This window comes from Hypoxylon fragiforme (genome assembly GCF_022984875.1).
Source record: "Hypoxylon fragiforme strain CBS 206.31 chromosome Unknown GGS25scaffold_6, whole genome shotgun sequence".
Lineage (NCBI taxonomy): Eukaryota > Fungi > Ascomycota > Sordariomycetes > Xylariales > Hypoxylaceae > Hypoxylon > Hypoxylon fragiforme.
In genome coordinates this window covers 683155-706400 of record NW_026054761.1, presented here as the reverse complement: position 1 = coordinate 706400, position 23246 = coordinate 683155, and the positions used below count along the sequence as shown (strand labels likewise).

The 23246-nt window shown below is 50.2% G+C and overlaps 9 protein-coding genes across 9 annotated transcripts; 7 read left to right on the top strand and 2 right to left on the bottom strand.

Annotated features, from left to right (window-relative positions):
* Window positions 1-1254: 1254 nt before the first annotated feature.
* On the top strand, window positions 1255-3025 carry GGS25DRAFT_494033 (uncharacterized protein). Its single transcript, XM_049261318.1, has one exon. It carries the CDS (start codon window positions 1534-1536, stop codon window positions 2767-2769), a length of 1236 nt encoding a protein of 411 aa, XP_049115401.1. The 5' UTR covers window positions 1255-1533; the 3' UTR covers window positions 2770-3025.
* On the bottom strand, window positions 2943-6246 carry GGS25DRAFT_532241 (uncharacterized protein; the record flags this gene model as incomplete). The annotated part of the gene is made up of 3 exons (XM_049265566.1): window positions 2943-5422; window positions 5475-5552; window positions 5610-6246. The coding sequence occupies 3 exons, from the start codon at window positions 6244-6246 to the stop codon at window positions 3468-3470; spliced, it is 2670 nt and encodes an 889-aa protein (XP_049115400.1). The 3' UTR covers window positions 2943-3467.
* A 1600-nt stretch (window positions 6247-7846) lies between these two features.
* GGS25DRAFT_522516 (uncharacterized protein) lies at window positions 7847-8921 on the top strand (the record flags this gene model as incomplete). The annotated part of the gene is made up of 4 exons (XM_049264251.1): window positions 7847-7975; window positions 8035-8212; window positions 8281-8420; window positions 8469-8921. The coding sequence occupies 4 exons, from the start codon at window positions 7847-7849 to the stop codon at window positions 8919-8921; spliced, it is 900 nt and encodes a 299-aa protein (XP_049115399.1).
* Window positions 8922-9200: 279 nt separating this feature from the next.
* On the top strand, window positions 9201-10915 carry GGS25DRAFT_315618 (uncharacterized protein). Its single transcript, XM_049257762.1, has one exon. It carries the CDS (start codon window positions 9480-9482, stop codon window positions 10875-10877), a length of 1398 nt encoding a protein of 465 aa, XP_049115398.1. The 5' UTR covers window positions 9201-9479; the 3' UTR covers window positions 10878-10915.
* Window positions 10916-11948: 1033 nt separating this feature from the next.
* Window positions 11949-13219, top strand: GGS25DRAFT_494025 (uncharacterized protein). Its single transcript, XM_049261317.1, has 2 exons — window positions 11949-13054; window positions 13107-13219. The coding sequence occupies exon 1, from the start codon at window positions 11965-11967 to the stop codon at window positions 12826-12828; it is 864 nt and encodes a 287-aa protein (XP_049115397.1). The 5' UTR covers window positions 11949-11964; the 3' UTR covers window positions 12829-13054; window positions 13107-13219.
* Window positions 13220-16908: 3689 nt separating this feature from the next.
* Window positions 16909-17400, bottom strand: GGS25DRAFT_522512 (uncharacterized protein; the record flags this gene model as incomplete). The annotated part of the gene is made up of 2 exons (XM_049264250.1): window positions 16909-17110; window positions 17171-17400. The coding sequence occupies 2 exons, from the start codon at window positions 17398-17400 to the stop codon at window positions 16909-16911; spliced, it is 432 nt and encodes a 143-aa protein (XP_049115396.1).
* GGS25DRAFT_315535 (aromatic compound dioxygenase) lies at window positions 17372-18966 on the top strand. The gene is made up of 2 exons (XM_049257761.1): window positions 17372-17684; window positions 17759-18966. Exons 1-2 carry the CDS (start codon window positions 17459-17461, stop codon window positions 18664-18666), a joined length of 1134 nt encoding a protein of 377 aa, XP_049115395.1. The 5' UTR covers window positions 17372-17458; the 3' UTR covers window positions 18667-18966.
* Window positions 18967-19336: 370 nt separating this feature from the next.
* GGS25DRAFT_522510 (uncharacterized protein) lies at window positions 19337-20532 on the top strand (the record flags this gene model as incomplete). The annotated part of the gene is made up of 3 exons (XM_049264249.1): window positions 19337-19526; window positions 19682-20349; window positions 20500-20532. The coding sequence occupies 3 exons, from the start codon at window positions 19337-19339 to the stop codon at window positions 20530-20532; spliced, it is 891 nt and encodes a 296-aa protein (XP_049115394.1).
* Window positions 20533-21537: 1005 nt separating this feature from the next.
* Window positions 21538-22753, top strand: GGS25DRAFT_494018 (Diphthine synthase). The gene is made up of 3 exons (XM_049261316.1): window positions 21538-21792; window positions 21860-21984; window positions 22075-22753. Exons 1-3 carry the CDS (start codon window positions 21658-21660, stop codon window positions 22673-22675), a joined length of 861 nt encoding a protein of 286 aa, XP_049115393.1. The 5' UTR covers window positions 21538-21657; the 3' UTR covers window positions 22676-22753.
* The last annotated feature ends 493 nt before the right edge of the window (window positions 22754-23246 follow it).

Genomic DNA, 23246 nt, shown 5'->3' with positions numbered 1-23246 from the left:
TGAGTGGAGACCGTTATGTACAAGTACAGTACGGCGTAGTACCTAGTAGACACATCTGGATTATGGACGTTGGATATCTCAGGCTCAGGACACCTGGAGGTCTTAGCGCTGAGATGTACTGTATGAATGTACAAAGTACTTGCTAGCGTAGGTATCGAAACAGTGCCGGATTGGTGCAATTGGTGCAATTGTGTCTCCTCTAAACTGTTTTCATGGTAGGGATGTGTGCCCCACAACGAATTTTTTAAAAATCTGATTTGCTCCCTGTCTTGAAGGCAACTCTTATTGTGGCACGTGCAAGTCAAGTATCTACGTGTACGGGGAAGCTTGATCCAAAGGGAGCTGTGAGCTTAAATGAAAGAATGACAGTCACTGCACAGTGAGGTGATTGTCTTTAAGCCTGATCGATCTGCGTGCCTTGAATGGAATCAAGCTTCTGTATATACTGTACCTAGTATCCATGCCTGGGGTAGTATAATACTGTACTATTGATTGATCTACAACCGCCGTAGGTAGTACGGAGTAGGCACCAGGCACCTTTGCTAATACGCACAGTTTCCAAGATTCCCTTCCAATTTATTTTGCCTATTAGCTATTAGTAGGCACCTGGCTTATTTGGAATTTGCAGACAATGTCGATCTACTAATATGATGTCCTATTTACCTCATGCCAGACAGACACGACATCGATCCTACCTGTATATAGGTAGCACGTTACCCAGTATCAAGCTACTAGACTAGAATCAAGTTCCAGATAGTTGTTCGGTATGAGCCAGTAATCGTTGCTGCCGTTTCCTCCTAAAATTGAAGATATGGATGGTGTATATCCGCCCGTTGATGGGGAGATAATATGGTACCCCAAGATACCTACCCTAGGTAGTATAGAGGCAACTACGTCATATTGAACATTGAAGTCATCTCGATCATAATGGAAGAATAACCCTACCTATCTCAGTACGTGATATATATATAATAATCTCTAGGTACCACGTCGTGGTTTTAGCAATGGCCTTATTCATTGATGACACACTGGCAGTCTGGCAGATGTTTTCTATTGTCTGACTCAGCCAAAGCCCGTTAATTGTCAACTTCGTTGATGTTGATAAGAGCTGGAAGTACAAGCTGTATGTAAAGGGTTTAGCGCTCCGATAAAAGATATGTAGTTAGGTAATCAATCCGTGCACGGGCCATATTGTAAGTGGGTTGATCAATGCATGGGCCCGAATACTAGGTAACTAGTTAGTTATCGATGATTCGATTCTATTCGCAACCTGGAACTACCCTAGGTATCCAACATCTACATTGTACAGAGCTATCGCCAACCCCCACCGTGTATGGGAACACTTTAAAAGGAAAAAGACTGCGTATAGGTTCAGTGACACGCGATTTCAGTGTCTGAATTTCTATACCAACTGAAAAACCCTCGAAATACCCCGAGTAAGGACCTTGCGAAATCCGAATGTCCCCGCAACATCAAACCCGAGTCATTCGCCATCATCATCGTCGTTAGTATTGACGACACCACAATCCCAAAATGGTGGTCCGGACTACTTCCCTCAACTCGCTCAAGAACTTCCTTCCTAAAATTCACCAAACTCTACTGACCCGCCGTGAATCCCAACAATTACTTGACTCCATCACCAGTTCCTTCCGGAAGAACCTCGACAAGGAGCACCCGTGGGAGCATAATGAAGACTTGACCTCACAGAAACCCATCACACAGGCCACCAAAACTATCCTCTCTGCGCCCAGCCATTCCGCCTCGTTACCTGATAGATCGAGCCGACAACTTCCGACCGATCGTCATCTCGGCGCCATCCTCTCTAACCCCCTTTTCGCCCATGAAGAGAATAAGAAACCGGCTACAGTCCCCAGGGACCCATTCGATGTATTTGATTATGCCGTGTCGAGGGGACTCATGACCCCCCGCCGCGCTGCCGGCTTCCTCGCTAAAGTGCGATCCCAAATCACCGGCGAATCTGCGGACGATATTCGACAGGGCATGGCGAAATCTGGTGCTGGGCTTCGGGTAGTCCAGTGGCTTCGTGCCTCGGGCTTAGAAAATGATTTGCAGTTTCTCTCCCATCCAAGTCTTTTCGCCGCCTTGATACCGTTCATGTATGCCGAAGGACTAGAAGAGGTGGTATGGTATTGGGTAGCGCATCTTGGTGCACGCGAAGAGACGGACGGGAAGGCTAGGTCTTGGCAGGACGGTGCTCTGTCTGCCTTGTTAAACGCTATCGTGAAGCAGACGAACACTTCATATTCCGGGCTCAAGATGAACCTTGATCGCTCATACGAGGCGATCGTTCGCGCAAATGACCTGCTGCCAATGCAAAACCAAATAGCTCTCAAGAGCTTCAAGAAAGCCTGGGTTGGTCTATCGTGGGCCTCTACAGTCTTCGCCTCCGAACGGCCAAAACCGTCCGCTCCTCTTTTCGAGTCCTTCATCAATATAGGACGCCCTCTTCATGTGCAGCTAGATATGGCCCACCTCGACCTCCACCACCCCCTAACGCCAAACCATTCTGCTGCTATTCAGTTCATGCATAATAATGCTCACCCCGCCGATCTGCGCCCAACCACCCGGAGACGACTCGTCAGCTTGGCCTTAGATGCGGCTGATCGGCTGAAGGAGGTTGGAGACGTCGAGCAGGCCTCCTGGGTTGAGCGCTTCTTATCGAGGATAGGCAACGATCTCACACTGGGTATTCTTAACCCAGAGCGTGACTTGATAGCATCAGAATTACCGATACATCGTATGTGGTGATTCTTGTAATCGATCATATGAAAAGGGGGTAGGTGTTTTTGTACTGGGTCGGCGTTTAAGGGGTTTGAGATATACCTACAGATTATGAGCGGTAAAGGAGCTTTTTACTCTGCTATCATGAATATACAGTCACGTACATACTCATAGTTAGAGAGCTGCCTTGACGGACGTTATTGTGTATATTTGGCATTGAGCCTTGATTTCACCAGCGAATCTAGGTTACTAGGCATGAACAGATAGTTCTCAAAAACCAGTATATACAATATTCAACATTACTGTATTTGTCATATTTTTCGACTCGTTATATACGTTAGGTTTGCACTCGTTCAGTGCCTATATTCCCGCCATGAACCAACTGCATCAGGGTCCATCCCACCGAACCACCCAAAGGTACCTATGCACACCCAGAAAAGTCCATCTTCATACCTACATCCATTTCGTTTCTCGTACTGTAAAGCCATTTCCCACAAGTCCAACAAACAATGGAGGACCCAGACCAGATTCTTCCAACCACCAGCAAAGGGGAATAAATAAGCAATTAGTTGAAGAAATGAACAACCAACCACACAACACAATAAATAGCCAACACTCAACTCAGTAGGAGCAACGTAACGAGATGATCAAAAAAGGGGGGGGGAGTGTGGGCAAGAGCATCATCAGCTCAGCTCAGCTCACCAGCCAACCAACCAACCAACCCTTTACTCCTCCATCCCATTAACAACCCGCAACGCCCGTCTGGGGCCCAACAAGACGCTAATGAAATTCGGCTCCCGCCCATCCAGCAGCGCCTCCGCGGACCCCCCACTCGCCGTGCTCTTCGTCGCCCCGCTCTTCGACCTCCCCACCCCAGCCCCAGCCCCAGCCCACCACCCCCCTCCACCGTCATAAGCCCACGGATTCCGATCCTCGCTCGGCCGCGGCCGCCCGGACGCAGAGGTCCCGGGGCTCGGCTCCTCGCTGCCGGAGGCAGCCCCCCACTTCGGCTCCGCTAGTTGCTGGCCGACCCAGCCGAATTGCTCGTGCGAGTTGTCGGCGCTCGACGAGTTGCGCCGGTGCTTGCGGATTATTTTTTCGCGCATCGCGGCGAGGCCCGTGCAGCCATTGTTGTTGTTGTTGAAACTGTCGTTGTCGTCGGCGCCCGAGTACCGGTTCGCAACCGCCATGTGGCGGCGGTACGCAGCCACCTGCCGGCGGTACAGCCACGCGCAGAAGCCGAGGTACAGCGCCGCGACGCCCGCGGAGCCGGCGATTACGCCGGCTGCGATGAGGCCGGCGTTTGCGTCCGACTTTTCGTCAGCGGTGGAGGTGCCCGAGTTCGGGTTGGAGCCGGGGCCGGGGCTGTTGTTCGGGCTCGACGTCACCGTCGCCGTGCTGCCGGGCTGCGTGACCGTGAAAACCGGCGGCGCCCCCGTCTTGAACGGCCCGTCTGTCGCGGGGCCCGACGCCGGCTGCGTCGCCGTCGCGCCGCCCTCCGACGAGCCGCCGACGACCGATTGGATCGCCGCGGGCACGAGGTACCCGTAGCTGCCGGCGAGCACGCTGTTGTCCGCAGATTCGTCGGCGGCGTGGTCGGCGGCGTCGAACGAGCCCTTCCACTGCAGCTTCGACGCGTCGAAGCTGTAGATCCCGGGGCTGTCGCAGCCGATCGCGGCCCCGACGTACCCGCCCACCACGACCATCTGCCCGTCGCGCGCCGCGCACTGATGGCCGGCGCGGGCGGGCGGCTCCACGGCGCCACTACTACTACTACTAACAGAAGCGTCGACCTTTATCCAGGTGAAGGCCGGGACGGTGAGGATCCAGATGTCGGTGTACTGCGTCTGGTTGCCGTAAGGCAGCAGGTTCTGGCCGCCGTACATGTAGATATTGAACGAGCTGGCGTCGGGCGCGGAGAAGATGGCGGCGCACGGGTTGACGCGCACCTGGGGGGCCTCGCCATGCGTCTGCTGGTGGTACCAGGTGCTTGTTTTGATGTCGTAGACGTCGATGGTGCTCATGGAGGCGAAGGCGTCGGTGGTCTCGTGCGCGCCGACGACGCCGCCGCCGAGGCCGAGGAGGATCCCGGAGGGGCCCCAGCCCGGCACGTAGACGAGCACGCCGTCGGCGCGCTCGGTGAAGCCGTCTTGGTTCTGGATGCCGCCCCAGGTGATGTTGCGGTACGCGCCGCCATCAGGGGCGCCGGAAGTGCGAAGAGACTCGACGCCGGAGTTGGCGTAGCCGGGGTGTGTGAACTCGAGCAGACTGTTCAAGTAGACGCGGCCGATTTCGTTCGTCCACCCTGGTGTCGTGGCCCAGTCGAGGTGGCCGCCAAAGTACCAGCTGATGCCGAGCTCTGGCACGGAGATGCCGGCGCCTTCTGCGGCTCGTTGGATAGGCTCGCCTGCGGGGTCCGAGAAGTTGCCTGCGGATGTTCGAGGGTCCTGGAATTCGCTCCAGGTCGAGGAGGCGACGTCGTACATCCACGTGGAGACCTGCGATGGCTGCGCGATGGGGTCGTCGGAGAATTCGCCGCCGTAGAGGTAGAGGTGATCCAGGTCGTTCCAGAGATAGCCGAGCGACACGGCTGGAGGTCCTGATGGTTGGGTTAGGCCGGCGAGAGCTGGTGAGTCTATGTTCCACGACTTTGTGAGGTCGAGGGTAAGAAAGTCGTTATCTACGTGGCAAGTTAGCAGAGACTGGTCCTATGGTAATATGCTGAGACCTACTCCATGTGTCGGTGACCTGATCTCCTGTCGTCTTCGATCGACCACCGTAGAAGTAAACGGTTCCATTGATTAAAGCGCCTATTCCTGTCAGTCTATCCCTCTCGAATCAAGGTATATGAATCCATAAGCTCTTACTTTGGCCAGCCCACCTTGTACAAACTGTGGTAGGGCTAGTATCTCGGTTGTCGAGAATGATGTTGGGAACTGATCTGATTACGCCGGCGTCCGCACCGCTAATTTCAACCTTCTTGCGGCCGTTATTAAAACTAATGGTAGGAAGAACAATTGTGATAAGCAGGACGATCATAGAGAGCCTATGTAGCCCTGCAATGGTGGGAGGTGGCGCACTGGAAGCAGATTTGATTGTTGGGCGCCTCGTCTGGGCCAATTTTGAAAACCATCTCGATTTCCCTCTCGACGAATATTCTTCTTCTTCTTCTCCTTCTTCTTCTGTGTGGGAAGGTTTCAGTGCTTCAACCGGCGAGGATATTTCCGAAGTCGACCCTATTCCTTCCACTTGGCCACTTTCTTCGTCTTGACGAGTCTCCGGAGACATCTCTTGGCTTTTTATCTCCTCTTCTGTGAGCCCTTCCTCCCTAAAAATCGACCGTCGTCCTTTCCGGATATTGCTAGGCATCGGGATGGTCGGAGTTTCGAAGCTTTCTCTTAAGCGATCTGATGTGAGTTGGGAATTGAACCTCGGACGCGCACCTATATTATTCTCATGATTTCCGGGATCAGTTTTGCGATGGAGAATCTTGGTGCAAGTCATGGTGAAATAGTGTTCGAGTTTGTTACAAAACTACGCTATGTTGATGGGTACTATATCGCCACTCTGCCTATGCATGATGGTGGCTTCTTGAGGGGGGAATGTCATCTATGCATATGAATATGAGGTCACGGAACAGTCTTTAAAGACCCTTTAGAGGCTGTTGAGTTAAGAACATGCATGTTAATAACAAGGGGCGAATATTAGTTCAAAGTCTAAGAGGTATTCCAATGTGACGAGGTAACATTGGCTTATGGGTTACTACATCATGGACATCGAAGTAGAATGCCATGATCGCATCAACCAGTTCCGTGTATTGTTAGGGTGTATCCCTCGATTGGGTCCAGGACCAACAGGCTGGGGCAGGTATATGCAGTAAGTAATATAGGGGCCCAGTATATGCCCAGTATGTGGTTGCTCATTTGCCCTTTTAGGCCAGGAACAGAGGATTTGACGTTAGCGATTGGCTGGTATAGAATGGGGTAAGCAGGGGTGCCAAGCCGATGACGACAGAGCACCCTCAACGGCCTGAGATCTAGTTCCATCTGGGCTTCGGGGGTCTAGAAACTGATACTCCACAAGGAGACTATGCTCCTGCCTGCCCCTTACGCCGTACTGCCCCCTACTGCCCCCTACTATGTAGTATGTACCTACGTATTTTACTAAATATATCCAATCAACCCAGGTGGCAGGTGCATGGTTCCAGATCGGTACAATACTAATTTTGTAAACAAGCTTAACCTACCTAGGGTAGATAGGTTAGTTACATAGTACATGTAACATTGAGGCCTTCACTAGAATCATTATCGGGGTCGACCTCTCAACTCCGCACTCTCAACTCCGGACGGGATTGACATACTGTTTGGCGATGCCCCTGATAGCTTGCTCGGGTTATTGAACGAGCAAGTCATCTAGGTTATAACAATGCTGCCTAGGTAGGTACTTATCGGAACATGTGTAGATTCATGTGTAGATTCTCACAACCTCACAATCTCCTCCTGTACAAGAAAGTCGGGGTAGTAGGCATAATAGCTGCAAGTATTGCCCGGGTTTCTGAGGCTGATGAAATATCCATGCGTATAGGACATCATCTTATTCACTTATAATCCCCAGGTAACAATGCTTTAATAATATTGAATATAGGTAGTGCTTATCGAGTTATTGAAGACCGGCGTAGGCAGAACTCCAGGAAAAGTCGCGTTACCGCATCGACAGTCGCATCTCTGGCCATCATTCGAGACGCATTCCATCAGGCACTTTCTGTGACTACCAATCATGGTTGAGTTGTCAGGGCAGTTGGTGCAGTCGACTATGTTTACTCCAAGCCAAGCCGACATCGCATAGCAGATATTAGGGAATCATCGGCGTCAACATCAGTTCTGCAGCTGTGCTATGCTTTAATCAGCTGGAATTCGTTTGTTTACTAACAAAATGAAAAGCAATGCACGCCCTGGCATCTGCACTGGTTCCCGGGAACTCTCTCATGAATCTGACCGCTAAAATGGTTGCGAGGAGCCTGCATTTCAGACAACCCTCATTCTCCATCTGCTGAAGTTTTCACTTCGCAAAAGAAAAAAAGAAAAAAAAATCCGGCGCGATGCCTATGTGGACCTGCGGTTTTGCGAGCTGCCAAAAACCGGCTGTTCGCACCCTCGACGAGTGTGTGCTTTGCAACCGCCATCTATGCGCCGAGCACCTTCAGCCTACATACCATACCTATCCCAAATGGACGGTAAGTACTAAGTTCAGTCCTCGACGGCAATATATATGAGTACTTGCTGAGTTGTGCAGGACGCAGATAGATACGATCCCCTAGCTGGGGAGGCTGAATCGCGCGAGCTCACAGAGTTTATCGCAAAGATCAATACCCCCGCGCTTGCATCGCGAGCCAGTCATCTGCGCGGAGGGATACCCTGCTCAATCCCTCCCCTTTCCTATGACAGAGCTACGCGGAGTTCCGTGATAGGCGGTATGAACTATCATATCGAAGTCTGTTTCGACGACGGGGTTAAGTGGCTTGCTTGCTCGTGTGCGCAGGCTCAACGGTACATCCCCTCCGGCCGCACTGCGAGACTACATCATCAAATCCTAGGTCGCGGCCCTCCCAGTTTTTCGAGCAGACGAGTGTGCCTGCTCCTAAAGTATTTGATTTTGCCCTAGAGCATGCGAACAACCCTGTGGGAGTTGGCTATACCCTCATGGAAAAGCTACCCGGACGTCCATAGAACCAGTGCATCCCCACTCAGGAGCAGCAGCGAAAAGTGCTGAGCCAGCTCGCTGACACGTTCATCGAGCTTCACAAGTATCCATTCGACCGTCTCGGCTCCCTAAATATCCCAGGAGACCTGTATATCGGGCTATTTGCCCGCGAATCCCTCACCGATTTCGCGCACGCCGAGATGCGCACCATGGGGCTCTTCTCATCGCTGGAAGATGCGGTCAAGGCGGATGATGGCGTGGGTTGGGATGAGTGGAAAGATGCTATCTCTCTATTGCCAGTCACAGGCTCGCGTGACTATCTCGATGTCTTGTTTTCATGCAGATTTATTGCCCAGATGAGCTTGCCGAGCGCATGCTTATGTAGCTCGCGCTTTGGGGAGCAAACACTGCCAAACAGCCCTGTAATTAAGCGAGCGAGCAACCCTGAGACGATCGTTAGGGCAGGTACAGCACGCTAAACTTTGATAGCCTAGGGCTATCATTTAGACATGTCAGGCAGCTGGGTTTGGGTTTGCCTCTTTCTTTCTCAAATAATTGCAGTATCGTTACATTTTCCTTACTCGGTCAAATAAGTACGTCTTTTCCTTCCTGTTACTTTCTTTCAGCATGTCTGGTCACTTTTCGGGCAGCTAGTCGTGTACCTGAGCACGTTCGGCCAGGACGATTCCTACCCCTTTCCATTGCGGGCTGTCGGCATGGAAGCTCGACGATGCAGCGCTGCGACTTCTAGGGAAGTCATCTTCTTCCTTAGATCTTGCGCTCTTCGTCAGTTTCGAAGCATGGGTAACCGTACCTTGACTATAAGTGTTGAATTGTACCTACCAAAAAGCAGGCCAACTAAAGACCAAGAGCAAGCATGAAGAAGAAGAAAAGGGGAAGAAGCGAACGTTAAAAATGAAAATGAATCTACTCTCGTTGTTAAATCGTATCCAAATCACAACCAAACTCATAAAATACATTGGTTCTACCCATCATCAAAATCACATATTGCCTATAACCTCACCGCATTCGTTAGCATGGCTGCCCAATATTGTACCGCACCATTTCCTGCCGAACTCTGGCATTTGGTATGCGAAAACCTAACGCCTCATGAAGCACGATCCCTTCGATTGACTTGCAGAGTTCTTGCCAACATTGCTGCTTGCCACGGTTTTCAACGGATTGTCATTCACCCCTATAGCCCCGACTTTGAAATGCTTCAGACATTTTCTGAGAATCCTTTCATCAGCCGAAACATCAAGTTACTCGTCTACCAAGTTTACACTCTCATCTACCCAGAAAACTGGAACGTATCTCTCTCACGATATCTGTCCGCGACTGAGAGTAAAGTCCTCCGTAGCCAGGTCCAAAAGTGTCGCCAAAACTTCCTTCCTGCTGGCATTTGGGACAAAGGCTTTATATCCATGGATGATATTCGAGAGAATTACCACCAGTATTGTTGCACAGTGAGGTTTCAGCGGCAGCTTTGGGCTGGTAATGCGGAATCCGACTTTTTCGAAAGTGTGATTCCACGTCTCACAGCCCTGGAACACGTCGTGGTCAATGTCAATTCTGATTGCAGTTGGCCTTCGCCGCTTGACGCATTCTTTGTCACCAAACACAATATCCTCAAAACGGACGGTGAGGGTCATCTGGGAGCAATGATGAACGGCTTACGAGCTTCCAATATTCGACTACACTCTCTTGGGGGGATCGGCCTGGAATCTTTTGTGATTAGTCCAGAGTTCCTCCATACAATCGCCACCACACAAGAAAACTTGAAGGATGTCTGTCTCAGGTTCGGCACTTGGGCTGAATGCAACGCTGGAAAGATGCGCGAACAAGCAAGATCCCGTGCCATTGCAAATTTTCTCAAAATGCTCCCCGACTTGGAGAATTTGTCTGTTTCCTTTACTAGACCGGACCCGAGGATTTCTTCTTCGTCTAAGCTGGTGTTCCCTGCAAAACTTCATGAAATCATCCCTCGAGGATTCAGGTGGAAGAAATTGCGCCGGGTTCACTTTCAATGCATCGAAGCTGACAAGAATGATCTGCTCACCTTTTATGAGATTCACAAGTCGACATTGTTGTCCCTTCACGTGGGCGACATGAAACTCCGTGGGTCTAGCTGGGGGATGTTGTTTGATGCCATGTACTCATTGATCGGGCCCCGATTTTCTCTTCACGGGCTCAACTTTGGTGTACACAACGATCCTGGCAAAGCGAACTTTGGCAAGCGGGAAGAAATCGTAGGGCGGGGCGATGGAGGCAGCCAAAAATATTTACCTCTATACAACCAAGCACTTGATTGCTGCGAAATCGCCGGGTTGAGCCCGGCAACGTTCAGCCCCAAAATCGCTCCCCCAAGATGCTCTGTGGTTCCGAACTACAACCCCTATTCTGACATACTTGATTCTAGCATACTACGTACTTGATTTATTATAATTAAAGTAATTCAGCGAGTCATTTCGAAAAAGCGTACCTTGAGTACTGGGAGTATAGCACGTTGTGTTAATGGGAGAAGATAAGACTGTTGTACGAATGGCTGTCGTTAGGACTAATCGAAATCAGTAGCGACATTAATAAAGTTGAATTACTCCCAGTACCGTCTGATTGATGGAAAGTTGCCGTTCTATCTTAGATATTAAGTAAGAGTTTCGAATAATACATCGTGAATATGAACTCTTCATCTGACAAATGCTGTTCAGATGTGTGACTTTACCACTCTGTGTAGGTAGGCACTACAAGCAACCTCTCAGACTAGTATATGCAACTCAACGATATCTCAAAATACCCGAGAAAAGTCTAATATTTACTGATGTTACGAAAGTTGTAAGCTGAGAGTACCTATTGCGACCGTACTTCTGGATTTGCCATACCCCTTAGAAGGTAGACCGGCCGGGCCCGGCATGACCAGAACAGAAGATGCCTACAAGCATGCCTACAACGTAAAGCAGCAGTTATCCAAGCCAACCATGCTATGAGAGTAACTCTTATAGTCAGGAAACCCACTACGTTGTAAAGTATCTGTTGAAACAAACGTGAGTCAGAGACTCACACAATAACTGCACTTGAGTAGGCAGACCGGCAACTTTGAAGTTAGCACATGTCGTTTTATATTCTTCTAGACTTGACATGCACTGAGGTTTCTATGTGACTATGTTAGATATGCTGAATAAATACTTGCAGTAGATATATACCACGTAGGTAGACAAACAGATACACAGCTCGTCACTTCGGTAAATCGAAAGCACATACCCAACCTAAGTTGCGGTTTGTTATTCACGTCAATACGCGATGGCCAGAACCGATATCTGTGCAAACTAACACATCTTTGCCTCTATTAGTGTTGGAGTCAGACGAGCCCGCTCACTCTCAATCACGACTCCCCGTAGCACTTAAATATCCCTTCTGAGTTATGCTTCCACATAACTTTCTTTCATTTCCTTGCACGTTTTTACAAACCTACTTCGAAAAATGTAACGTGCTGCCTACATGCCTATGGTGGAAAATACACACAAAATGCCTCCCCTATTCTTGACCCTCTTTCTCTTAGCGCAAGCCTTTACCCTCGGAGAATCGAAGCCCTCCAACGACCATCCAGCGGCCGCTAGTCTGACGACACTATCAAGCCCAACAGCAAATGCGGCCCTTTCAAAGTCTTGGTCGGTCAACTGGACGGCCTCCATGCAAGCACACATGCCTCTCGACAAGCCGATACCGATCATTACCAAGGGGCCTCTGGAGACGAGCCCGACGCGCAGGAACTCCAGCACCGGCGCAGCCCCGACATTAGCGACATGTGCGAACATCACATCTGTGAAGACCATTATTTCAGCCACGACGGTGACGGTATGGTCGGTGCCCAAGCTCGCCGCCACCGCCGCGAGTTCTTCGTGCCCGCCCTGCAGCGAATATGAAGGTCCACCAATACTACCATCATCGGTTGCCCACAACCACACCATCCAGACCAGCGTGATGTCCACCACTGCCAAATCTCTGACTCGGACAACGCCTGGTCTCGTGCCCATCGGGATTATCGGCCCCACGATCCTCAGCGAGCCGGTGACGATCCCCAATGACAGGGTGCCTCCGTACCCGAACCCGCCACCACTATCATCACCCGAATCCTCGCCTTCGTCGCCGCTTCCGTCCTCAACAACAACGATAGCAGGGCTCAGCGCCGCGGAGTACTCGCCCAAGTCTACGTCTACGACACCGAGTATGGCAACGATGACTACTACTACGACTACAAGTTCGACTGATTCGGGTTCGGGTTCGGCTGCAACGCCCACGACGACGTTTACGACTACGATGGACCTGCAAGTCCTCCCGGTGAACTCTGGGGGCACGACGATTAGGCCGACGCTGGATTTTGAGGAGTAAGTAGATGACTACTTCCTCTCCCCAAACTCGAAGGATACGGCGTGTGTGTGCCGGGTGGTTAGGAAGGGGCAGGTTGGTAGAGTTGGGGCGGTAGGGGGCTCGATCTACTACGGTTGTGGGTATCTGTTGGTTATTTGCCCAGGCGGCGTCTGAGACTTTACAGATCTCGATATCGAAATTTCTTTTACATAGGTACCCAGGGTACCTATATACATACTTAGGCTTTCTTTTGTAGTTAATTAGGCAAGAACTTGAAGCGTCGCGGGATATCTACCTACCTAGGGTACCTGCCTTTGACTACTTATTGCCCCTTGATTTAAGTGACTCTTACCCCTTATTAGTGTTTAAGGTATTGCTGCTGGGCGACATATTAAATCTGTAGAGACATTTCTGTTAACGAGTAGATCAGGAGTTAGCCATGCTGTTTGTTCATTGAGTTGACGGGACAGTGCCATGCGACTCAACCGTTGGTTTACGAAAACGCGCCAGTAGACACGCATACCAAAAACTCCCTCGCAGATAAACCTACCCACCTGAGTATTCACTCGGCCTTGACAGCTTCCAAGATTTCTCCGTCGATAGCTCGGCATCTCGGTTTCGTCTCTACCTACCTAGTTACCTCAACCAAGCTCGCGCTGCTGCAACTCTTCCGACCAACCCCCCCCAGCGATCGGCACGATAGAACATTCTATCTCATTCCCCTGGAGAAGAGCTATAGTTTTCCAAGCTGTCATTTACCTAAGTACCTACATAATTGCGATAGCGTGAACGCTTTCCGAGGCTTTTCTTTCATTCGCTCGCGAGTACGAACTCGGCGCGACAATTCCTGCATTGCCCAGTCCTGAGCACACGAGGGAACCCGCTGCCGCCGAGGAATCCTCAAGGGTGCGACGCATGGGAGCAGGGTTTTCTGAGAGCTGCGGGCCGCTTTTGTTGAAAGGTGACTAAGGTCGTAGTAGCTACGGGAGATGTCACGGTTTGCGTGCTTGGCCGGCTGGCTAGGGGTTCGATGCTTCTCTGGCTCTATTTTTATCCAAACCTCGACAAACTAGGTAGGTAGGTAGGTACCTGCCTGCCTGCCTAAGCTTTGCATCGTCGGGGTTTTCGGCAGGCCCGTGTACTTCGGTGTTGTTGGGATGGAGTGAAAACCTGGACTTCGGCCTCGGTTGAATTGCATCGATCCCCCGGATCCGATAGCGAAGTAGCCTACTGCAGGTGTCAGGGTGATCATCCACACGAAGAAACGCGCCAAGACACAATCGACCCTGGGTTAGGTATTATCCGCGTCGGTCGGTGATCGCAACGGGATAGAGCGTGGAGTTTCTTCGATAAAGATCTAGGTAGGTAGGTATCGAAGATCTTTATACTATTTGGCTGACAAGCTCAACGCTCGCCAAGCGTTTGCATCATGGTCGTGTGTCGCGTTGCAACAACGACAACGGCAGTAACGGCAACAATGTTATTCTGAACTCTGGTGACGATAATGAGCCAGAGTCGAAGAAGAAGAAGAAGAAGCCGGCGAATTACTTTCAGGAATGCTCGAGTGAACTGAGAAGGATCTTAGCTGGCTGATAGGTATGGTAGATGCGATACGATGTCGGAGGCGCGCGAACTCATCGTCGGTATAGATGTCGCCATCAAAATTGAGATGCAGCCGACAAAGCTCAGGTATCAATCCATAGACACCGAAGCTCAGTCTTTTGCTAACCGCTTGCACATGTCCTCGCAATGATGCAAGAGGTGGTCAGCGCCGTGCCGTAGACGGAAGGGGGTCGCGCGCAAGGAGTGAGGAATAGCGTCTTCCGATATGACGATTGTATAGTAGGTACCTATGTGGCGGCGGAGGAGGAGGAGGAGGAGGAGAAGTTGAAGATGAGATAGGGGCGTATTAGAACTTACCGCTACGCCAAAGGGTGAATGACCGGCCTACTATTATTTGTCTTGAGTATATGTCAGGTCAGTATACCTATCTAACAAGACGCAAGCTTGAAGTTCTGGATGGAGGTGGGTGCCTGGGCTCAGGAGCTCCAGGAGGTCATCAGCCAACCCTGCTTCTGCTTTCTAATCCAGCGTCTGTCAGAGGCTCTTCAGTTTCCTTTCTCGAACCCCGATATCTCTGAGAGCACGGGCGTGGATGCTAGTGGTGACCCCAACGCTATTATCATGCGACCCTTGACGTTCCACGAGTGCTCCTTTGTTGAATTCTAGATCTCTCACCGTTCCCTACCCAGGTAAGATAGATAGATGGGGTTTCGACTATTCGCTAAGATTGGTTGTCCACCATCTAGACCTTCGTCGCCCCAGGAACTAAGGACTGGCGTCTAGAATTCGACGCATAATTCAGACGTGGAGGTAATAATCCCCTGATTTCTTCAGGTCCCTTCAGACAACAAATGATCAAAGAAGGAATCTCGAGCCCAACTTCTAAGGTCAAATCAAAAGTACCTACAGTAGGTAGTTATCGAGAAGCAACATAAAATGTTTAGTTTCTATCAGGAGCATTTCATCCTGAGTAGGTATGATGTAGTATGTTATGATGCCTCCTCTCCACTTAGTTAGGCTAGACTTCGCATACCTACCTACGCAAGCTTCGCCACCATAGTTATCTTTTAATGCGTTTCGAGGAAAAAGGGGGTACCTATTATTATTGACAAACTCATCGTCGTCATCTTAAGAATCTATCGAATGTTCTTTTACTAGATACTATGCCGTATGCTAAAGTCCTAGCCGCCTGCTCCTAAGCCCCCCCCATAATGGGTACCGGTAGTCGTAGGGATGGGGAGGGAGCAAGGATCATATGGTTAGGTTACATATTGGGGACTCGTAGTAAAAGTTTTTTGGAAGATAGGTACAGTAGGTATCCTCACCTAGGTACGTAGAAAAGGGGGCTGCGCAATTGAAAACTCGACGACAACTTGCATGGGTGATCTGGAGATGCTACACAACCTAGGTAGGTACTGCTACTACGTCGTACGTAGTAGTACTAGGTAGATAGGGCCGTAGATAATTAGTAGAAGATATTTAAAATTAGTTCATTGGTTTGGGGGTTTGGTAATGTATACTATGTACGCATTAGAATATTCTTTTGCCTGATGCGGGTTAGTTCCCAGCGCCGAGAGCCGCAATGCATGATTTGAGGTCTGCATTTGGTTATATTGCAAGGACTATAGCATGCTTACGCGTCTTAGCATGCATGAGATTCAGATTCTTTTAAGACGGCATATTAATAGTATCTGGGGTGATGATTGACTTACATAATTGGCATAATTACTATGTAACTCTAGACAGACTCTAAGCTGCAGTCTTTGAACTAGGCATACTAATACTAATAGTAACTATACTCAATAGTTGTAGAGTCTAGGTTAGTACTACATACTGCATAGTAACCTTGGGAGATAATTAGAAGTGGTGAAGCATCTTTTTACGCCATCACATGATGAGATGTAATCTTAAACATGGACAACTGAGCGGTGTGTAAACGTTCTTCAATGTTGTCCAATGTTGGTTGGTTGTGGGTTTAGAAAATAAGTAAAAATGAGTCGTGGCAACTCAACTAATAAGTAACTAATAACTAACGAATAGTACTGTAGTAGACGCGTCAGTATAGTTAATAGTTACGTAGTAATAGGTGCTTTACGGGGTAGTCACGTGATACTGATGTTGGGTTAGGGTACTGCTTTTGCTTTTGCTTTTCTTTTTCATGCATTTCGATCCATTTTCAGATGACACTGGGATTCATAGATTACTTCCAGAATTCCTTTTTCTAATTAGTTCATTACCAACTTCAATGTTCTGCGGCTGCCCCAACCAATACGCATACGAAGCACTACTACCTACTTACTAGGTGACTATGCCATAAGACGCGTGTTTTGCACCAACACTACACTATGTAACACCAGGATCTGATACCCCCCCGGCCCATTTTGCACGTTGCCAGCGATTCATTCTGTTTCGTTTCTCGGTATACCGACCTAAAATGAACTGAGACCGGTAGAGTCGGGTAGACGACGAAGGCTGGTGCCGCATGTACTAAGTAGTGCCGTTAGTAACACCGTTAGCTTACGTCCGCCTTCCCATTACTTATATGGAAGCTGTGATTCGTTGGGAGGCCGTCCGGTAGTTGTAACGGTATGGGCGGCCCCTGTCATTAGCTTCGAGGCTGGACGACTGCGCACGCCGGCCCCATTGAGCGGACAAGGTCCCCATTGTGCGGACAAGGATCCATTTTAGGAACAGCGCAACTGCGCATAGAACCGTGATCGACACAGTTAAAATCGAATTTCTATGGGCCTTGGCCTTGTTCTGGGAACATTATCGAGGACGACAGCCAGTAGCATCAAACTCATTGCATTCGTAATCCTCCGCCGCCAAGATCTCACGATGATGAATCTGGACCCACTCCTTGTTGATGCCGAAAGCATCACCGCGGCTGCTTATCGAAGTGACATCGCATGAAATAATGAGATGAAAGATTGTAGTATAAGTTGGCGACGATGCCGAGTCTCTTCTGTCTATTTTCCTCTCTTCACCACCAGCACCATCAGCATCAGCATCGGTACTATTCACTTTCATTCTTTCACTTCGAGAACTGTATAGTTTTATTACTTTCACTACAAATCAATCCGCAGATATGAGATTCGCCAGTTCCACCCTCTTGAGCCTGGCTCTCCTTGCCGGCTCCGCCGTCGCCCACCCCGGCCACGATATCTCTGAGGAGATCCGAGAACGCCGCGAGTTCCTCAGCACCGCTAAGCGCACCAACCTCGACCACTGCGCGCCTAAGTTAAAGGCACGTGGTGTCGAGAAGCGCAATGTCCTGCGCCGAGAGGCCTTACTCGAAAAGGCACGAGCCAAGAGTGAGTTCTCAACCCTACCTTTCCCTTCCCTTCAGCGGGACGAGCCTCATTCCAGATATGCTAACCGGATTTAGGGGGCCTAAACAAGAAGCGTGATCTTGAAACCGTCTTGGCCACTGATCACAACAAGACCAGCCTTGGTTACACTACCAACACTGATCCCGCTGTTCTCTTCGCTGGCTACAACGCCTGCCTTCTGACCCCTGAGGTCACCCAGGGCCCTTACTATGTTGGCGGCGAATATGTTCGTGAGAACATCGCCGAGGAGCAGGCGGGTGTCGATACCATCCTTGACTACCAGGTCATCGACATCAACACCTGCGAGCCCGTCCCCGAGGTCTACCTAGAGATGTGGCACTGCAACGCCACCGGTGTCTACGGCGGCATTGTCGCCAGCGGCAACGGTGACTCTTCTGACGAGACCAACATCAACAACACCTGGCTCCGTGGTATCCAGAAGACCAACTCCGACGGTGTCGCTCAATTCGAGACCATCTTCCCCGGTCACTACACCAGCCGTGCCACCCACGTCCACATCATGATCCACCAGGGCGCCACCCTCCTTGCCAACTCCACCCTCGGCAACAGCAACATCACCGCCAGCCACGTCGGCCAGGCCTTCTTCGACCAGGACCTCATCACCGAAGTCGAGCTGACCGCCCCCTACAACACCAACACCCAGGAGCTCACCACCAACGCTGACGACGGCATCCTGGGCGAGGAGACCGCCACCGACGGCGTCGACCCCTTCTACGAGTACACTCTTCTCGGCGACGACGTCTCCAGCGGCATCTTCGGCTGGATCGCCTTCGGCATCAACGCCACCGCCACCCAGGACGTCACCCCCGCCGCCTTCTACTACGCCGAGGGTGGTGTCGCCAACCCCAACGCCGGTGCCGGTGGCGGCTCCGGCGGCCCTCCCCCCAGCGGCAACGGCAACAGCTCTTCCGCTCCCGCCTCCTCCAGCACTGCTTCCGCTTAAGTCAGCGTGTTAGCGAATGATTTATTAGGGATGTGAAAAGAGTTTTTTTGGGATCAGTCGGTTGGCAAGGCAAAGCATTTGTATATAGATTAAAGATTGGTGTTTTCTCTCCTCATCAGGGGGGACACCGGATTGCACATATTTTGGCTTTTATATTTGGTTTTTTGTTGCTTATATGGTATGGTGCGAGCAGGTGTACGATGGCTCATTCCTGCGCTTCTTCATTCGTTAGCTTCTGAATAGACTACCACCATCAGTGCTGAATATCTCGTTTCTTTGCGCATACTATGTGATTGTTTCTCTCTACCTATTGCTTTTATACATCAGTACCTAGATACCTACCTGGTAAGAGAACAATATGAATAATAAGTCAAATCATAATAGGTAATCATCATAACTTCCAGTGATAAACTACGAGCACTTAGCCGAATAGCGCTTATCTATGGATCCTTCAGGTTTCCCGTAAGAGGATAGCTCCGGAAATGATACCGATGTTCGGAACGAGGGTGACGTTGAACTCGATCCCCCTCACGGAAGCCGAACCCCGCTACATCGATAAAGACATTAATAAGATATGTCTGCCTACCTAGGTATATATTCTCCTTAAAGTACCTGGCAATCGTAAACTAACTACAAGACTTCAAAGTTACTAGCCTATGAATCTCCAACAATGAGCTCACCGAGAGGAATCCAGCGAATCGCGCGGAGCGAGGGCGTGGAGAAGTTCATCGAGGCATTGGAGATGGACGGCGGTGTCATAATCACTGATTTCACGGACCCTGCGACAGTCGCGCAGGCTAATGCGGAGGTGAAGCCGTGGATTGAGCAGCAGAAGAATAGCCAGGGGGCTAAGGTTGGCGGTGCGTACCTACATGCCTCCCTAGTAACAAATTCCCCTATTACTCCCCCCTGAGTAGAATTAGTACCTACACAACATGACCCTCATGCTCGCCATTTTCCCTCGTACTATCTATTTATTTGCGAGCTGTTCGCCGATACTCACATGCACACGCAGCCCTCAGCGGCAACACCCGCACCGTGACCCGGCTAATAATGCGCTCGCCCACCGTGCGCGAGTCCTTCTACGCCGACCCCCTCTACCAATCCCTCTGCTCGCACTTCCTCTCCCTCACCACCACAACCTGGTACGGCTCCGCCCCCCAAACCAGCACCTCCCCCCCTCTCCTCTCCATCGCCATCGCCTTCGACATCCCCCCCGGCACACCCGCGCAGGGCCTCCACCGCGACGACAAGAACCACCACGCGCGCCACGCCCCCGCCACCGCCTACGCGCCCCACCGCGACGTGCTGCTCGGCCTCTTCGTGCCCGGGTGCGCCACGGCGCGCGCGAACGGCGCGACGCGGGTGGTCCCGGGGTCGCACTTGTGGGGGGACGGGCGGCCGGACTTCGGTCTCGGCGCCGAGGTCGTGGATGCGGAGATGGAGGTCGGCGAGGCGTTTGTGATGCTGGGGAGCTTGTACCACGGGGGAGGGGCGTACGAGGAGGGGGGTGGGAGTGGGGAGAGTAGGACGGTGTACGCGATGTTCTCGTGCACGGGGGTGCACCGGCAGGAGGAGGTTAGCTTTCTGTCGTATCCGGTCGAGGAGGTGCGGACGTACTCGGGGGTTGTGCGGGAGAGGCTGGGGTGGAGGCAGAGTGAGCCGAACTTGGGGTGGGTTGATGTAAGTGCTGCCGTTTCTTTCTTTTTTCTTTTTTCTTTTTCTTTTTTCTTTTTTTTGGTTGTTATTTTGATTTTGTCTTTTTTGTCGCTGGCTCGGGAATGTGAGTGCTGGTGTCAAAGGGGTAAAAATGGCTAACGCGTGATGATATAGTTGAAGAGCCCCGAGTTTCTACTTCAAGCATGACCGATGGATGGTTCATAGCTCAGGTTTGAACCGAAGTACTATGTAAAAGCATAGAGGCTTCAAGAAGATGTACCTACTTGAAAGTACTGGACTTGTGGCATGGCGCTTAATGGCAGGTATAGGTGTATCTTAAGGGGTGTACTCTAAAGTAAGGGGGGATCAGCGTAAAGGAGCATATTTCATGCGTAGAAAGACTTTCATCTTTCAATGATCTCCTATGAACTTTAATAGGATGGCTATCAGTCCTTTCCCCTTTCCTCCGCTTTGGCTAATAATCGTTTCTTTTGTAGCTGTATTCGTTAGGCCTTCTTATTTGCTACCTACCTAAGTGACATGCTTTTAGTAATCTCATCGGGTAGCTGCTCCTCAACTATAATTCCCATTTCTAAGCCCGTATGGTGCAAGATAATGCCCCTTGATTTAGTTAGAAAATCTGTTGGAGTCATTGAACTGCACATATCCGTGTGATTTGGTATTTTCAGGGGCAAGATTATCAACAATCTTTGATGCTATTTAGTTAGTGTCCTTTGAGAAATTCACAATTTCTATGTGTGCTCCTAAGATATCCTAAAATTCTATCAAGAAGGGGTCGGAGAAGAGAGTTACATGAGTTGTATATACCACTAGTTCATGAAGTTCTTATGATATTACACTCATACATACCTACCTAGGTAGCCCTGGAGCTATCTATTTTCGTACTTAGTAAATAATGTCATCGAATTTCTAATATCCATACACGTTCCAATTTAGGCTCTGAACTCATGGACTTGGTAATTCCTTCTCCATCATTGTCACATACCTAGGTTAATGAAGTCCAAGATACTGAATGCCACTCTCCGAGTCCTTGGAGCTCAGCCACGAATTCCCTGAATGTGGCTGGGCTTTGCGCTAGCCACAAGAACACTGGCTCGGGTTCACATGCATCTACAAAGTACTACTAGTACATACCTAGTTAGTACATAAACTATTTTTATAGCAGCTATTCTATTCCCCCACCATGAGCATAAAAATTCACAAGGGCCTCTTAACCACCCCCCCTAGATCCTGTTATAGACTGTTAGACACGCCGCGCCGAGGGAGTTTTTATTTTTATTTTTTTTATAGTTACATACAGTTAAAGCTACAATGCTATACCTCGTTGGCCTCGGCCTTTCAGACGAGACAGATATCACTGTCAAAGGTCTCGAAATAGTCAAGAGGGCCTCGCGCGTATATCTCGAAGCGTACACCAGCATTCTCCTAGTAGATCAATCCACCTTGGTATATATTTGCCTGCCCTGACAGATTACATTCTCATATACCTAGCTAACGCTAATAGCATCGCTAGGAGAGTTACTATGGCCGTTCCATTGTAGTCGCCGACCGCGAAATGGTCGAGTCAAACAGCGATGAGATTCTTCGCAACGCCCAAGCAGAAGATGTAGCCTTCCTTGTCGTTGGGGATCCTTTTGGGTATGACAACAATAAGAGATTTCAAACTGCTGCTAGCTAGCTATCCTAACAGACCCGTCTTATCTTGACTGACAATGCTCTCTGGCTTAGCGCAACAACGCATACGGATATTGTCCTTCGTGCGCGCGAGCTCTCCATTCCCGTCCAAACCGTTCCCAATGCCTCCATCATGTCGGCGATCGGCGCCACTGGGCTCCAGCTGTATAACTTTGGCCAGACCGTGTCCATGGTCTTCTTCCTGGACAACTGGCGCCCAGCTTCGTTTTACGATCGCATCAAGGAGAACAGAGACATCGGACTCCACACTCTCGTCTTGCTCGACATCAAAGTGAAGGAACAGAGCTTGGAGAACATGGCCAGGGGAAGGATGATATACGAGCCGCCTAGGTACATGACGGTTGGCCAATGCGCACAGCAGATGCTCGAGATTGAGGAGGAGAAGGAGGAGGGAGCCTACGGGCCCGAGAGTCTGGCCATCGGCGCCGCGAGGGTGGGCGGGAGGACAGAGAAATTCGTCGCCGGAACATTGAGGCAGTTGTGCGATGCCGACGACGCTTTGGGGCCGCCGTTACATAGCTTGGTGCTGCTTGGTAGAAGGGCACACGAGCTAGAGAGGGATTATGCGCGTCAATTTGCTGTGGACAAGGAGATATGGAACACAATCTGGGCTAGAGACTACAGCAAGCAATGAGTAGCATATCACCGGCGTAGCTATTTTATGAAAGAACTACATATATTGGCCAAGGCTCTTCGGCCTCGGTTTTCTCTTGTTATGAGACGTACCCATCTAATGCTACCGTAGACAATGTCCCTGTGTCCTTGTAGCAGGAGAAGCAGCCACCCATTATCGAATTAGGTAATCCTCGGTGCTGTTTGGAGTTGTCCATACGCCGAGGTATAATTAGAACAGGCCTGGATGCAGCGAACCATCCATGGGTGGCTACATATGCACTGTACCTCATTCAGGTACGCAGGATCGAGATACAGGTACTGGGTACAATGCCATCCCAGGCCCTTGAAAAATTACATGTATGTTTCTGTCATTGGACGTTTAACTATCGCGATATAATTGATGTGACGTGTGCCAAGTACATGCCCAGGGTACCTAGTAGTATGGTACGGTATTGGTACCTAGTACCTAGGGTAGGTAAGGAACATTTGAAGTTTACGGCATAGTATGTTGCAAGTTCGATTTGAACTCAAATCAAGAACTTTTAGAGGAACGTTGAACGTTGAAGACGGGAAAGCCCTGGAAGTACATA

Coding starts and splice junctions, on each gene's coding strand:
- GGS25DRAFT_494033 (XM_049261318.1), top strand. CDS start 1,534: ATGGTGGTCCGGACTACTTCCCTCAACTCGCTCAAGAACTTCCTTCCT.
- GGS25DRAFT_315618 (XM_049257762.1), top strand. CDS start 9,480: ATGGCTGCCCAATATTGTACCGCACCATTTCCTGCCGAACTCTGGCAT.
- GGS25DRAFT_494025 (XM_049261317.1), top strand. CDS start 11,965: ATGCCTCCCCTATTCTTGACCCTCTTTCTCTTAGCGCAAGCCTTTACC.
- GGS25DRAFT_315535 (XM_049257761.1), top strand. CDS start 17,459: ATGAGATTCGCCAGTTCCACCCTCTTGAGCCTGGCTCTCCTTGCCGGC. Junction 17,685..17,758: donor CGAAAAGGCACGAGCCAAGA/GTGAGTTCTCAA, acceptor AACCGGATTTAG/GGGGCCTAAACAAGAAGCGT.
- GGS25DRAFT_494018 (XM_049261316.1), top strand. CDS start 21,658: ATGCTATACCTCGTTGGCCTCGGCCTTTCAGACGAGACAGATATCACT. Junction 21,793..21,859: donor TAGTAGATCAATCCACCTTG/GTATATATTTGC, acceptor TAGCATCGCTAG/GAGAGTTACTATGGCCGTTC. Junction 21,985..22,074: donor GTCGTTGGGGATCCTTTTGG/GTATGACAACAA, acceptor TCTCTGGCTTAG/CGCAACAACGCATACGGATA.